The following is a 15,508-nucleotide window of genomic DNA, read 5'->3' as shown; positions in this document are numbered from 1 at the left end:
GGCAGAGAGGCCGAGGTCTTCCCCTGAGAAGAACATCAGAAGAGCCCTGCTGGATCAGACCAGGGAGGGTCCATCTAGTCCAGCCCCCTGTCTCACACAGTGGCCAGCCAGTTCCTCTGGAGGGCCAACAACAGGGCAGAGAGGCTGAGGCCTTCCCCTGAGAAGAACCTCAGAAGAGCCCTGCTGGGTCAGACCAGTGAGGGTCCATCTAGTCCAGCCCCCTGTCTCACACAGGGGTCAACCAGTTCCTCTGGAGGGCCAACAACAGGGCAGAGAGGCCGAGGCCTTCCCCTGAGAAGAACATCAGAAGAGCCCTGCTGGATCAGGCCAGGGAGGGTCCATCTAGTCCAGCCTCCTGTCTCACACAGGGGCCAGCCAGTTCCTCTGGAGGGACAACAACAGGGCAGAGAGGCCGAGGTCTTCCCCTGAGAAGAACATCAGAAGAGCCCTGCTGGATCAGGCCAGGGAGGGTCCAGCTAGTCCAGCCTCCTGCCTCACACAGGGGCCAGCCAGTTCCTCTGGAGGGCCAACAACAGGGCAGAGAGGCCAAGGCCTTCATAAGAACATCAGAAGAGCCCTGCTGGATCAGACCAGGGAGGATCCATCTAGTCCAGCCTCCTGTCTCACACAGGTGCCAATCACTTCATCTGGAGGGCCAACAACAGGGCAGAGAGGCCGAGGTCTTCCCCTGAGAAGAACATCAGAAGAGCCCTGCTGGGTCAGACCAGGGAGGGTCCATCTAGTCCAGCCCCCTGTCTCACACAGGGGTCAACCAGTTCCTCTGGAGGGCCAACAACAGGGCAGAGAGGCCGAGGCCTTCATAAGAACATCAGAAGAGCCCTGCTGGGTCAGACCAGTGAGGGTCCATCTAGTCCAGCATCCTGTCTCACACAGGGGCCAGCCAGTTCCTCTGGAGGGCCAACAACAGGGCAGAGAGGCCGAGGTCTTGTCCTGAGAAGAACCTCAGAAGAGCCCTGCTGGATCAGACCAGTGAGGATCCATCTAGTCCAGCCTCCTGTCTCACACAGTTCCTCTGGAGGGCCAACAGCAGGGCAGAGAGGCTGAGGCCTTCATAAGAACATCAGAAGAGCCCTGTTGGGTCAGACCAGGGAGGGCCCATCTAGTGCAGCCTCCTGTTTCACACAGAGGCCAACCAGTTCCTCTGGAGGGCCAACAACAGGGCAGAGAGGCTGAGGCCTTCCTAAGAACATCAGAGGAGCCCTGCTGGATCAGACCAGTGAGGGTCCATCTAGTCCAGCATCCTGCCTCACACAGTGGCCAACCAGTTCCTCTGGAGGGCCAACAACAGGGCAGAGAGGCCGAGGCCTTCCCCTGAGAGGAATATCAGAAGAGCCCTGCTGGGTCAGACCAGGGAGGGTCCATCTAGTCCAGCCTCCTGTCTCCCACAGGGGCCAGCCAGTTCCTCTGGAGGGCCAACAGCAGGGCAGAGAGGCGGAGGTCTTGTCCTGAGAAGAACCTCAGAAGAGCCCTGCTGGATCAGACCAGTGAGGGTCCATCAAGTCCAGCCTCCCGTCTCACACAGGGGCCAGCCAGTTCCTCTGGAGGGCCAACAACAGGGCAGAGAGGCCGAGGTCTTGTCCTGAGAAGAACCTCAGAAGAGCCCTGCTGGATCAGACCAGTGAGGATCCATCTAGTCCAGCCTCCTGTCTCACACAGTTCCTCTGGAGGGCCAACAGCAGGGCAGAGAGGCTGAGGCCTTCATAAGAACATCAGAAGAGCCCTGTTGGGTCAGACCAGGGAGGGCCCATCTAGTGCAGCCTCCTGTTTCACACAGAGGCCAACCAGTTCCTCTGGAGGGCCAACAGCAGGGCAGAGAGGCCGAGGCCTTCATAAGAACATCAGAAGAGCCCTGCTGGATCAGACCAGTGAGGATCCATCTAGTCCAGCCTCCTGTCTCACACAGTTCCTCTGGAGGGCCAACAGCAGGGCAGAGAGGCTGAGGCCTTCATAAGAACATCAGAAGAGCCCTGTTGGGTCAGACCAGGGAGGGCCCATTTAGTGCAGCCTCCTGTTTCACACAGAGGCCAACCAGTTCCTCTGGAGGGCTAACAGCAGGGCAGAGAGGCTGAGGCCTTCATAAGAACATCAGAAGAGCCCTGCTGGATCAGACCAGCCTCCTGTGTTACACAGTATAGTATGAAATGTTTTATGTAAGATAATCTACGTTATATAATAATTCCTATGCATACTGAAACAACACTGTCAAAAAAAATTTGTGTTTAAATGTAAATAAATTTGACTATAATGTTCAATAATACATTATTAAAGAGGCCAGTGTTTTCAGTGTTATAGTTTTAAGTCAATATCCAAATAAGCTGGAAGGCCTATCTCTTCTGACTGTTACGAGTGTACCTGTCCAACCAATACACTTCCTTCTGTTTACAACAGAACTCGTTATTTGTCTTCAACTTTTCTTTCCCTCCTGCTTTTCTCATGGAGAAAGTTAAGATAGATGCGTGCTCGTGGCAGCACAGGATACAGCAGCTAGCGATTCCTTCTGAAGTTAGTGCATACACATGCCATTATTTTACAGAAAATGAAAACAGGTGCCAGATAGTACTATTTTGTACACTGAGCCTAAGTTATAAATGTGTTGATCTGAAACAATGGAACAAAGTTTGAGCCCAGTGGCTCCTTTAAGACCAAGTTTTATTCTAGGTATAACCTTTCATGGGAATGCACAAATTGAGTAATCAATGACTAAAAAAGGTAAAGGTCGTCCCCTGTGCAAGCATCAGTCATTTATAACTCTGGGGTGATGTTGCTTTCACAACATAAGAAGCCATGTTGATCAAGCCAGTGGCCCATCCAGTCCAACACTCTGTCACATAAGAGAAGCCATGTTGGATCAGGCCAGTGGCCCATCCAGTCCAACACTCTGTGTCACATAAGAACAGAAGAGAAGCCATATTGGATAAGGCCAATAGCCCATCCAGTCCAACACTATGTCACATAAGAACATAAGAGAAGCCATGTTGGATAAGGCCAATGGCCCATCCAGTCCAACTCTCTGTGGAACATAAGAGAAGCCATGTTGGATCAGGCCAATGGCCCATCCAGACCAACACTCTGTGTCACATAAGAACATAAGAGAAGCCATGTTGGATCAGGCCAGTGGCCCATCCAGTCCAACACTCTGTGTCACATAAGAACATAAGAGAAGCCATGTTGGATCAGGACAATGGCCCCTCCAGTCCAACACTCTGTGTCACATAAGAACATCAAAGAAGCCCTGTTGGATCAGGCCAGTGGCCCATCCAGTCCAACACTCTGTGTCACATAAGAACATCAAAGAAGCCCTGTTGGATCAGGCCAGTGGCCCATCCAGTCCAGCACTCTGTGTCACATAAGAACATAAGAGAAGCCATGTTGGATCAGGACAATGGCCCCTCCAGTCCAACACTCTGTGTCACATAACAACATAAGAGAAGCCCTGTTGGATCAGGCCAGTGGCCCCTCCAGTCCAACACTCTGTGTCACATAAGAACATCAAAGAAGCCCTGTTGGATCAGGCCAGTGGCCCATCCAGTCCAACACTCTGTGTCACATAAGAACATAAGAGAAGCCATGTTGGATCAGGACAATGGCCCCTCCAGTCCAACACTCTGTGTCACATAACAACATAAGAGAAGCCCTGTTGGATCAGGCCAGTGGCCCCTCCAGTCCAACACTCTGTGTCACATAAGAACATCAAAGAAGCCCTGTTGGATCAGGCCAGTGGCCCATCCAGTCCAGCACTCTGTGTCACATAAGAACATAAGAGAAGCCATGTTGGATCAGGCCAGTGGCCCCTCCAGTCCAACACTCTGTGTCACATAAGAACATCAAAGAAGCCCTGTTGGATCAGGCCAGTGGCCCATCCAGTCCAACACTCTGTGTCACATAAGAACATAAGAGAAGCCATGTTGGATCAGGACAATGGCCCCTCCAGTCCAACACTCTGTGTCACATAAGAACATCAAAGAAGCCCTGTTGGATCAGGCCAGTGGCCCATCCAGTCCAACACTCTGTGTCACATAAGAACATCAAAGAAGCCCTGTTGGATCAGGCCAGTGGCCCATCCAGTCCAGCACTCTGTGTCACATAAGAACATAAGAGAAGCCATGTTGGATCAGGACAATGGCCCCTCCAGTCCAACACTCTGTGTCACATAACAACATAAGAGAAGCCCTGTTGGATCAGGCCAGTGGCCCCTCCAGTCCAACACTCTGTGTCACATAAGAACATCAAAGAAGCCCTGTTGGATCAGGCCAGTGGCCCATCCAGTCCAACACTCTGTGTCACATAAGAACATAAGAGAAGCCATGTTGGATCAGGACAATGGCCCCTCCAGTCCAACACTCTGTGTCACATAACAACATAAGAGAAGCCCTGTTGGATCAGGCCAGTGGCCCCTCCAGTCCAACACTCTGTGTCACATAAGAACATCAAAGAAGCCCTGTTGGATCAGGCCAGTGGCCCATCCAGTCCAGCACTCTGTGTCACATAAGAACATAAGAGAAGCCATGTTGGATCAGGCCAGTGGCCCCTCCAGTCCAACACTCTGTGTCACATAAGAACATCAAAGAAGCCCTGTTGGATCAGGCCAGTGGCCCATCCAGTCCAACACTCTGTGTCACATAAGAACATAAGAGAAGCCATGTTGGATCAGGACAATGGCCCCTCCAGTCCAACACTCTGTGTCACATAAGAACATAAGAGAAGCCATGTTGGATCAGGCCAGTGGCCCCTCCAGTCCAACACTCTGTGTCACATAAGAACATCAAAGAAGCCCTGTTGGATCAGGCCAGTGGCCCATCCAGTCCAACACTCTGTGTCACATAAGAACATAAGAGAAGCCATGTTGGATCAGGACAATGGCCCCTCCAGTCCAACACTCTGTGTCACATAAGAACATAAGAGAAGCCATGTTGGATCAGGACAATGGCCCCTCCAGTCCAACACTCTGTGTCACATAAGAACATAAGAGAAGCCATGTTGGATCAGGACAATGGCCCCTCCAGTCCAGCACTCTGTGTCACATAAGAACATAAGAGAAGCCATGTTGGATCAGGACAATGGCCCCTCCAGTCCAACACTCTGTGTCACATAACAACATAAGAGAAGCCCTGTTGGATCAGGCCAGTGGCCCCTCCAGTCCAACACTCTGTGTCACATAAGAACATCAAAGAAGCCCTGTTGGATCAGGCCAGTGGCCCATCCAGTCCAACACTCTGTGTCGCATAAGAACATAAGAGAAGCCATGTTGGATCAGGCCAATGGCCCATCCAGTCCAACACTCTGTGTCACATAAGAACATAAGAGAAGCCCTGTTGGATCAGGCCAGTGGCCCATCCAGACCAACACTCTGTGTCGCATAAGAACATAAGAGAAGCCATGTTGGATCAGGCCAATGGCCCATCCAGTCCAACATTCTGTGTCACATAAGAACATAAGAGAAGCCCTGTTGGATCAGGCCAGTGGCCCATCCAGTCCAACACTCTGTGTCGCATAAGAACATAAGAGAAGCCATGTTGGATCAGGCCAATGGCCCATCCAGTCCAACACTCTGTGTCACACAGTGGCAATATGCTATATATTAAATGCACACCTGCGGCATTCGCACCCACAGGGTGTCCAGAAATGCTCATGACATTAACGGCTGCCCCTCTCCTTTGGTTTAACAGCAGCCAGACTCAAGAAACAAGCAGGAGGAAGATGTGCAAATGGTTTGGGGTGGGGCAGAGAGGACCAATCGGGTGTCCATGTCGCAGCTCATCCGGGAGCTGCTTGATTTCTTGCACAAGACTTCCTTACTTGTGTGCAACCAAGCAAGCAAAGCCTCTCCAAGCTGTGTGGCTCTGAGACCCGCAAAACCACTCCCTCTGGAGCTGCAATCTAGAGCCCAATTCTGGCTACAGCCGGGAACAAAGCCGTTCCTGGAAGATAAATCCCTGACCTGGCCTCTTGGAGAGCCAGTTTGGCGTAGTGATGAAGTGTGCAGACTCTTATCTGGGAGAACCAGGTTTGATTCCCCACTCCTCCACTTGCAGCTGCTGGAATGGCCTTGGGTCAGCCAGAGCTCTCTTATCTGGGAGAACCGGGTTTGATTCCCCACTCCTCCACTTGCAGCTGCTGGAATGGCCTTGGGTCAGCCAGAGCTCTTATCTGGGAGAACCGGGTTTGATTTCCCCCCCTCCTCCACTTGCAGCTGCTGGAATGGCCTTGGGTCAGCCAGAGCTCTCTTATCTGGGAGAACCGGGTTTGATTCCCCACTCCTCCACTTGCAGCTGCTGGAATGGCCTTGGGTCAGCCATATCTCTCTTATCTGGGAGAACTGGGTTTGATTCCCCATTCCTCCACTTGCAGCTGCTGGGATGGCCTTGGGTCAGCCATATCTCTCTTATCTGGGAGAACCGGGTTTGATTCCCCACTCCTCCACTTGCAGCTGCTGGAATGGCCTTGGGTCAGCCATATCTCTCTTATCTGGGAGAACCGGGTTTGATTCCCCATTCCTCCACTTGCAGCTGCTGGGATGGCCTTGGGTCAGCCATATCTCTCTTATCTGGGAGAACCGGGTTTGATTCCCCACTCCTCCACTTGCAGCTGCTGGAATGGCCTTGGGTCAGCCATAGCTCTCTTATCTGGGAGAACTGGGTTTGATTCCCCACTCCTCAACTTGCAGCTGCTGGAATGGCCTTGAGTCAGCCATAGCTCTTGCAGAGGTTGTCCTTGAAAGGGCAGCTTCTGGGAGTACTCTCTCAGCCCCACCCACCTCACAGAGTGTCTGTTGTGGGGGTGGAAGGTAAAGGAGATTGTAGTCCACCAGTGGGGCCAGGACACTAGAAGCCAGTTTGGTGCAGTGGTTAAATGTGTGTTTGATTCCCCACTCCTCCCCTTGCACCTGCTGGAATGGCCTTGGGTCAGCCAGAGCTCTCTTATCTGGGAGAACCAGGTTTGATTCCCCACTCCTCCCCTTGCACCTGCTGGAATGGCCTTGGGTCAGCCAGAGCTCTCTTATCTGGGAGAACCAGGTTTGATTCCCCACTCCTCCACTTGCACCTGCTGGAATGGCCCTGGGTCAGCCCGAGCTCTCTTATCTGGGAGAACCAGGTCTGATTCCCCCCTCCTCTACTTGCACCTGCTGGGATGGCCTTGGGTCAGCCCGAGCTCTCTTATCTGGGAGAACCAGGTCTGATTCCCCCCTCTTCCACTTGCACCTGCTGGGATGGCCTTGGGTCAGCCATAGCTGTTATCTGGGGGAACCGGGTTTGATTCCCCACTCCTCCACTTGCACCTGCTGGGATGGTCTTGGGTCAGCCATAGCTCTCTTATCTGGGAGAACTGGGTTTGATTCCCCACTTCTCCACTTGTAGCTGCTGGAATGGCCTTGGGTCAGCCAGAGCTCTCTTATCTGGGAGAACCAGGTTTGATTCCCCACTCCTCCACTTGCACCTGCTGGAATGGCCCTGGGTCAGCCCGAGCTCTCTTATCTGGGAGAACCAGGTCTGATTCCCCCCTCCTCTACTTGCACCTGCTGGGATGGCCTTGGGTCAGCCCGAGCTCTCTTATCTGGGAGAACCAGGTCTGATTCCCCCCTCTTCCACTTGCACCTGCTGGGATGGCCTTGGGTCAGCCATAGCTGTTATCTGGGGGAACCGGGTTTGATTCCCCACTCCTCCACTTGCACCTGCTGGAATGGCCTTGGGTCAGCCATAGCTCTCGCAGGGCTGTCCTTGAAAGGGCAGCTGCTGTGAGAGTCCTCTTAGCCCCATCCACCTCACAAGGTGTCTGCTGTGTGAGGTGTAGAAGATAAAGGAGATTGTGAGCCACTCTGAGACGCTGAAATTCGGAGTGGAGGTCGGGATATAAATCCAGTATCTTCTTCTGCTTCCTGGGCCCATTACCCAAGCTGGGTACAATGCATTGCTCTGTGCAAACGCTGTGGCTGATCTCCTGAATGTCTTATAAACTACTGGCTTAAAGCAGGGCTCCCCAATCCCCGGTCCACGGACCGGTACCAGTCCGTAGCCTGTTAGCAACTGGGCTGTGTGTTGTGCAATTATTTCATTATATATTACCATGCAGTAATAATACTAATAATATTTAGTAATATAATGCAGTAATAATACGGGGACCACTGCTATACAGGATGGGGTGGAATTGTTTTCTGTTGCCCCGGAAGGCAGGACCAGAACAAACGGGTTGAAATTAAATCAAAAGAGTTTCTGGCTCAACATTTGGAAGAACTTCCTGACCGTTAGAGCGGTTCCTCGGTGGAACAGGCTTCCTCCTGGGGAGGTGGTGGGCTCTCCTTCCTTGGAGGTTTTCAACAGAGGCTAGATGGCCATCTGACAGCAATGAAGATCCTGTGAATTTAGGGGGAGGGGTTTGTGAGTTTAGAGCAGTTCCTCAGTGGAACAGGCTTCCTCCTGGGGAGGTGGTGGGCTCTCCTTCCTTGGAGGTTTTTCAACAGAGGCTAGAGGGCCATCTGAAGCAATGAAGATCCTGTGAATTTAGGGGGAGGGGTTTGTGAGTTTAGAGCAGTTCCTCAGTGGAACAGGCTTCCTCCTTGGGAGGTGGTGCGCTCTCCTTCCTTGGAGGTGTTTAAGCAGAGGCTAGATGGCCATCTGACAGCGATGAGGATCCTGTGAATTTGCATTGTGCCAGGAGGAGTTGGACTAGATGACCCTGGAGGTCCCTTCCAACTCTATGATTTTAAGATATTGGATTTATATCCTGCCCTCCACTCCAAATTTCAGAGTCTCAGAGTGGCTCACAACCTCCTTTGCCTTCCTCCCCGACAACAGACACCTTGTGAGGTGGGTGGGGCTGAGAGAGCTCTGACAGAAGCTGCCCTTTCAAGGACAGCTCTGCAAGAGCAATGGCTGACCCAAGGCCATTCCAGCAGCTGCAAGCGGAGGAGGGGGGAATCAATCCCAGTTCTCCCAGATATCATTCCGAAACCATCCCGCCCCCTCCCCCACCCTGGTCTGTGGAAAAATTGTCTTCCAAAAAACAGGTCCCTGGTGCCAAAAAGGTTGGGGACCACTGGCGTAAAGGATCTCTTAACAAAAGGAGCAGGGGAATCCCTGCACCCCGAGTCCCCAAACCTGCTCACCTGTTTTCACCCTTCCCTGCCTGCCGAGAGGAAAATTAGTCTCCCACTCATCCCCCAACAGCCTACCCAGCCATGGGGAAGAGACACACTCCACGTTCTATCTTTGGAAGGGCTTAACGTTCTCTGTCTTGTTCCTACAGTTAACAGGTCCAGGGAAGGAGCAAGATTTGCGGAAAAGCTGTAGCCACTGTTCATTCTAAGCTGGGTTGGTGTGAGCTAGCTCACCGTTTGTGAGCCTCTGGCTCACACGTTTTTGTCCCAGCTCAGGAAAAATGGCCCCAGAGCAAGCTAATTGACGCAGCAGCTCCCAACTTGAACGCCAACAGCTCACAGAGCAGAATGTTTGCTTGCAAGTCTCCACAGCTTCGAGGGAGTAGTGGCTGCAGCCCGTTGATTCTGCAGCCGCTGGGGGTGGCCCCCTCTTATTTCAGGAGCGTTCAAAGTAGCGGAAGGCACCCAGGGATCAGGGCCACAAAGAAATCACGATTTCGCCACTCACGCATTTGCAGGGATTTATTTCGATTCCGCTTTTCAAAGCGAACTCAGGCTCATTCTCCCCTCTTCCACGCTCGCGTAGCAGCCCTGTGAGGAAAGCCAGGCGAGGCAGACGTTCACCCGTTAAAAAACTGGGGATCCAAACCCATCTTGTCCAGTCCGCCGCTCTATCTACGGCACCGCACTGGCTCTTGGCTCACTCCCAGTATAAGGCAGCAGGACGCTTATTTACAAACCAGCCTTCCTGGGTACTGGATTGACGGATCACCTACTCATGCTCAAAGGCACCCCCAGTGGGAGAAAGGGCCCTGAGAACAGGGTAAGACGGGTGCGCAACGGTAGCTCTCCAGATGTTTTTTTGCCTACAACTCCCATCAGCCCCAGCCAGCATGGCCAATGGCTGGGGCTGATGGGCGTTGTAGGCAAAAAACATCCGGAAAGCTACCGTTGCCCACCCCTGGTATAATGCATAATATCTTTCAAGGCGTCCCTTTTTCTCCAGGTGAGCAGAGGGCTTTAAACTATCCGGACTGGGTGAGCAAAAGGGTGACTAGGAGCAACATTAAAACTGTAGTGCTCTGGAAATAATTGCCATTGGGCACAGGTAAACATAAGCACTTTCAAATAAGCCTGTGAGCTCACTCCACACTGAGAAAACGCCAGGGTTTCTATTCTGCATTCTGTTACGCCAGGGGTGGCCAAGGGTAGCTCTCCAGATGTTTTTTTTGCCTACAACTCCCATCAGCTCCAGCCAGCATGGCCAATGGCTGGGGCTGATGGGCGTTGTAGGCAAAAAACATCTGGAGAGCTACCCTTGGCCACCCCTGGGGTAAGAGACCAGCGGAGGTTCTCCCCACGACCTCCAGGCTGCCTGTTTGGGCCCTGGACGGCACCAGCCAGAGAGAGCTCACGCGGCCCAGCTCAGCTCAGCAACAGGCTCTTGTAGGTTTCCATGTGTCCCTTGACGCTCTGTGCAATCTGGGCTTCGGTCTTGTTGCGGTGGTAGAAATCCAGGAAGAGCCCGTCGGGGCCCAGCAAGTAGATGATCACCGTGTGGTCGACGATATAATCGTCGTCGTCGTCTTTGGGCCCGGCGCTGTAATAGACCCGGTAGGCCCGCCCGGCCTCGCGCACCTGCTCGGGGGTGCCCGTAAGCCCCAGGAGGCGCGGGTGGAACTCCCGCACGTACTTGGCCACGGCCTCCACGTCGTCCCGCTCGGGGTCCACCGTGACAAAGACAGGCTGGACCCGGGGGAGACGGGCCTCCTGATCCAGCAGCTCCACCGCCTGGCTCATCTTCTCCAGCGTCTCCGGGCAGATGTCGGGGCAGTGGGTGAAGCCGAAGTACAGCAAGACCCAGCTGCCCTTGAAGTCGGCCTTGGAGCGGGGCCGCCCCGTGTGGTCCACCAGTGTGAAATCCCCCTGCCCGACGGCCACCTTCTTCAGCTCCTCGATGCGCCTCCGTTTCTCCTGCTGCTGCTTCTCCCTCCGCACGTACAGCCACGCCGCCAAGACGCCACCCCCGAAGAGGAACGTGACGAGCAGCCGGGTCCGCAGCTGGAGGCGGGGGCTGGATCTGGAGCTCTGCGGGGGCCCCTGGGAGAAAGGCCTCCCACTAGTTCTGCCCCACAAGGGCCCTCGCCCTCCAGGAAGGGTCTTCTGGGCTCTTTGCACACGAGCAAAAAGGCTGGCATGGCCGAATTCCTCAGCCTTTAGCGCCTGTGCATGCCACCCAGGGCTGGACGCAAGTTGACTGCAGCAGGGAAAGGGGGGCAGACGGGTCTCGGCTTGTTGCTGACGGGCAGGCTGAGGTCTCCCCCAGAGGCAGCCCCGGAGCGCCCCACAGAAGGGGACCCGCCAAGGGCTCAGGACGGCGAGTGAGCGGAGCATCCCTGCAAGAGAAAACGAGAGAGAGTCACGGGTGCAAAAGATGGCTCTGAGAAGCCGCATCCCTCAACCCTGCAGCAAAATTCACAGGGGTGATTGAATGACGGCTGTTGCCAACCCCCAGGTGGGGGCGGGGGATCCCCCAGTTTGGAGGCCCTCCCCCCGCTTCAGGGTCATCAGAAAGAGAGGGGGAAGGAAAATGTCTGCTGGGAACTCCATTATTCCCAATGAAGAACGATTCCCATAGGGAATAATGGAGAAGTGATCCACGGGTATCTGGGGCTCTACGGGAGTTGTTGTTTTTTTAGGCAGAGGCACCAAATTTGCAGCGTAACATCTGGTGACACTCCTCAAAGTAATCCCCAAGTTTGAAAAAGATTGGATTGGGGGGGTCCCATTCTATGAACCCCCAAAGAAGGTGCCCCTATCCTTCATTATTTCCAAATGGAGGGCAGGCATTTTAAAAGGTATGTAAAGGCAAAGGTAGTCCCCCGTGCAAGCACCAGTCGTTTCCGACTCTGGGGTGACGTTGCTTTCACCTTTTCACGGCAGACTTTTTACGGGGTGGTTTGCCGTTGCCTTTCCCAGTCATCTACACTTTCCCCCCAGCAAGCTGGGGACTCATTTGACCGACCTCGGAAGGAGGGAAGGCTGAGTCAACCTGGATCTGGCTACCTGAACCAGCTTCCGATGGGATCGAACTCAGGTCTGCAGTACTGCAGCTTTACCACTCTGTGATGGCCAGAACTCCCTTTAGAGTTCAACTGTGCTTGCAGCACCTTTACTCCTGGCTCCACCCCCAAAGTCCCCTGATATTTCTTGTGTCGGACTTGGCAACCCTACTGTGAATGTCTCGGTTCTGGGAGGGCCCCTCCTGGAGGTTGGCAACCCCCGAGCCTGCTTGCTCCCAACTCCAAGATCCAACACAAACACCCCCCCCCCCCCGCTTCCTAATCCCAGTAGGGTTTCCAAATCCGACTCAAGAAATATCTGGGGGCTTTGGGGGTGAGCCAGGAGACTTTGGGGGTGGAGCCAGGAGCAAGGGTGTGACAAGCATCATTGAACTCCAAAGGGAGTTCCGGCCAACGCATTTAAAGAGACCGCACACCTTTTCAACGCCTTCCTTCCACTTGGAAATTACGAAGGAGAGGGGCACCTTCTTTGGGGGCTCATAGAATCGGACCCTCCCGTCCAATCTTTTTGAAACCTGGAGAGTGTTTTGAGGAGAGGCACCAGATTGCATGTTGAAAATCTGGTGCCTCTACCTCAAAAAACAGCCCCCACACTTCAATTCTCCACTATGACCTATGGGAATCAATCTCCATAGGGAATAATGGAGTGTGCAGCAGGCATTTCCCTCCCCCCGCCCGCTTTCTGATGACCCGGAAGCGGGGGGAGGGCCTCCAAACCGGGGGATCCCCTGCCCCCACCTGGAGATTAGCAACCCTAGCCCCAAGCAATGCCAGGCGAAGTGCCCAAAGCTGCCCAGCAACCAGCCAGTGGGGAGAAGAGGGAGGAATCGGCCTGAGCCCCTCTCCACTGACCCGCCTTTTGCAGACTCCGGCCCCAGAGGCGCCCCCTCCCCAAAGACTCACCCACGTGCTTCCTGGGGAGCCCCACTTCCGGGTCCCCGCCGCCCGCTCTGCCGGAGGCGCCTTCGCCGGGCGCTTGGACGCATGCGTGATGGGCTCCCTCTTTCGAGGGACTCTGCGCCTGCGCGCTGCCGAAAGGGCGGCAGGGCTATGTTGTTCCCGGGAGTGGCCGGGAGGGGGGAGACCAGCGCCCGCGCAGTTGCCAGCCACTCGGGGAGACCTGGGGATCTCCCGGAATCACACCTCTCAAGCGCTCTCCTAGAGAAAATGGGTGCATTTTTCTCCCTTTCCCACAATGCGAGAATTCGTGGGCATTCAAGGGAATTGCTGTGCATAGAATCATAGAGTTGGAAGGAACCTCTAGGGTCATCTAGTCCAACCCCCTGCACAATGCAGGAAACTCACAAACCCCTCCCCCTAAATTCACAGGAGCTTCATTGCTGTCAGATGGCCATCTAGCCTCTGTGGAAAAACCTCCAAGGAAGGAGAGCCCACCACCTCCCCAGGATTAAGCCTGTTCCACTGAGGCACCACTCTAAACTCACAAACCTCTCCCCCTAAACTCACAAACCTCTCCCCCTAAATTCACAGGATCCTCATTGCTGTCAGATGGTCATCCAGCCTCTGTTGAAAAACTAGAAGGAAGGAGAATTATAGAATCACAGAGTTGGAAGGGACCTTCAGGGTCGTCTAGTCCAACCCCCTGCACAATGCAGGAAACTCATAAACCCCTCCCCTAAATTCACAGGATCTTCATTGCTGTCAGATGGCCATCTAGCCTCTGCTGAAAAACCTCCAAGGAAGGAGAGCCCACCACCTCCCAAGGAGGAAGCCTGTTTCACTGAGGAATTGCTCTAATGGTCGGGAAGTTCTTCCTCATGTTGAGCTAGAAACTCTTTTGATTTAATTTCAACCCATTGGTTCTGGTCCTACCTTCCGGGGCCACAGAAAACAATTCCACTCCCTCCTCCATATGACAGCCCTTCAAGAACTTGAAGATGGTGATCATATCACCTCTCAGCTGCCAGGCTAAACATGCCCAGCTCCTCTCCAGGCTAAACATCCCCAGCTCCTTCAACCTTTCCTCATAGGACTTGGTCTCCAGACCCCTCACCATCTTCATCACCCTCCTCTGGACCCGTTCCAGCTTGTCTCTATCCTTCTTAAAATGTGGTGCCCAAAGCTGAACACAAGACTCCAGATGAGGTCTTACTAGAGGAGAGTAAAGCGAAACCATCACTTCATGTGATCTGGACACTATACTTCTGTCGATACAGCCCAAAATTGCATTTGCTTTTTAGCCACTGCATTACACTGTTGACTCAGCGTACGGTCCACTAAGACCCTGAAATCCCTTTTGCACATACTACTGCTAAGACAAGTCTCCCTCATCCTATAACCTATCCTATATAGTATATTTAGGACTGCTTGCAATTCCATACTTTTGTCTGATGAAGTGTGCTTCTAGCACACGAAAGCTTACGTTCTGAATAAAACTTCGTTGGTCTTAAAGGTGCAACTTGACTCTTTCTTTCTTTCTTTCTTTCTTTCTTTCTTTCTTTCTTTCTTTCTTTCTTTCTTTCTTTCTTTCTTTCTTTCTTTCTTTCTTTCTTTCTCTCTCTCTCTCTCTCTCTCCCTCCCTCCCTCCCCCTTCCTTCCTTTCCTCCCTCTCTTTCTTTCTTTCTTTCTTTCTTTCTTTCTTTCTTTCTTTCTTTCTTTCTTTCTTTCTTTCTTTCTTTCTTTCTTTCTTTCTTTCTTTCTTTCTTGACAGTCTTAGTCAAGACACAGCCAGACTCCTGTCTCCAAGCGGGGGTCAGGGCTGAGTTAAGATGTGTTGAAACTCGTCTTAATGTCAAGACAAAGAGGCCTCACAGCATTTCCCCCAACTGCTAATTTAATCATTTAGTGTCCCTTAAGAACCACCTTCTCCTGTATGAACCTATCATTAGGAATGCCAACCTCCAGGCACAGCCTGGAAATATCCTGGAATGAAGCTGATCCCTGGATGACAGAGATCAGTTCCCCTGGAGAGGTATTATACCCTACTGAAGATGAAGAAGAATTGGTTTTATGCCTCTCCCTTCACAAGGAGTAGGGTTGCCAATCCCAGGTAAGGGCAGGAGATCCCCTGTTTGGAGGCCCTCCCCCCACTTCAGGGCCATCAGAAAGAGGGGCGTGGGGGAAGAGGGAAATGTCTACTAAGCTTCATTATACCCATAGGATATAATAAAGAATTGATCTGCAGGTATCTGGGGCTCTGGGGGGTATTTTTTGAGGTAGAGAAACCAAAATTTCAGCATAGCATTCATTGCCTCTTCCCAAAATACCATCCAGGATTCAAAAGGATTGGACTAGGGGGTCAAATTCTATGAGCCTCAAAAGAAGGTGCCCCTATCCTTCATTATTTCTAATG

General features: G+C 52.9%; 1 protein-coding gene across 1 annotated transcript; it reads right to left on the bottom strand.

Moving 5' to 3' along the window:
- Window positions 1-10,537: 10,537 nt before the first annotated feature.
- LOC132576632 (protein SCO2 homolog, mitochondrial-like) lies at window positions 10,538-13,181 on the bottom strand. Its single transcript, XM_060245995.1, has 2 exons — window positions 13,103-13,181; window positions 10,538-11,508 (listed from the first exon to the last, which is right to left on the bottom strand). Exons 1-2 carry the CDS (start codon window positions 13,179-13,181, stop codon window positions 10,538-10,540), a joined length of 1,050 nt encoding a protein of 349 aa, XP_060101978.1.
- Window positions 13,182-15,508: the final 2,327 nt, after the last annotated feature.

The sequence above is a fragment of the Heteronotia binoei genome, chromosome 8 (genome assembly GCF_032191835.1).
Source record: "Heteronotia binoei isolate CCM8104 ecotype False Entrance Well chromosome 8, APGP_CSIRO_Hbin_v1, whole genome shotgun sequence".
Taxonomy (NCBI): domain Eukaryota; kingdom Metazoa; phylum Chordata; class Lepidosauria; order Squamata; family Gekkonidae; genus Heteronotia; species Heteronotia binoei.
The sequence above is the reverse complement of the archived record's forward strand: the minus strand, read 5'-3'. Positions and strand labels throughout refer to the sequence as shown.

Bases quoted from the DNA above. Each gene is read 5' to 3' on its own strand.
- LOC132576632 (XM_060245995.1), bottom strand. From the start codon at position 13,181: ATGCGTCCAAGCGCCCGGCGAAGGCGCCTCCGGCAGAGCGGGCGGCGG. The intron at 11,509-13,102 runs GTGGGTGAGTCT...TTTCTCTTGCAG, and splicing joins TGGGGCTCCCCAGGAAGCAC to GGATGCTCCGCTCACTCGCC.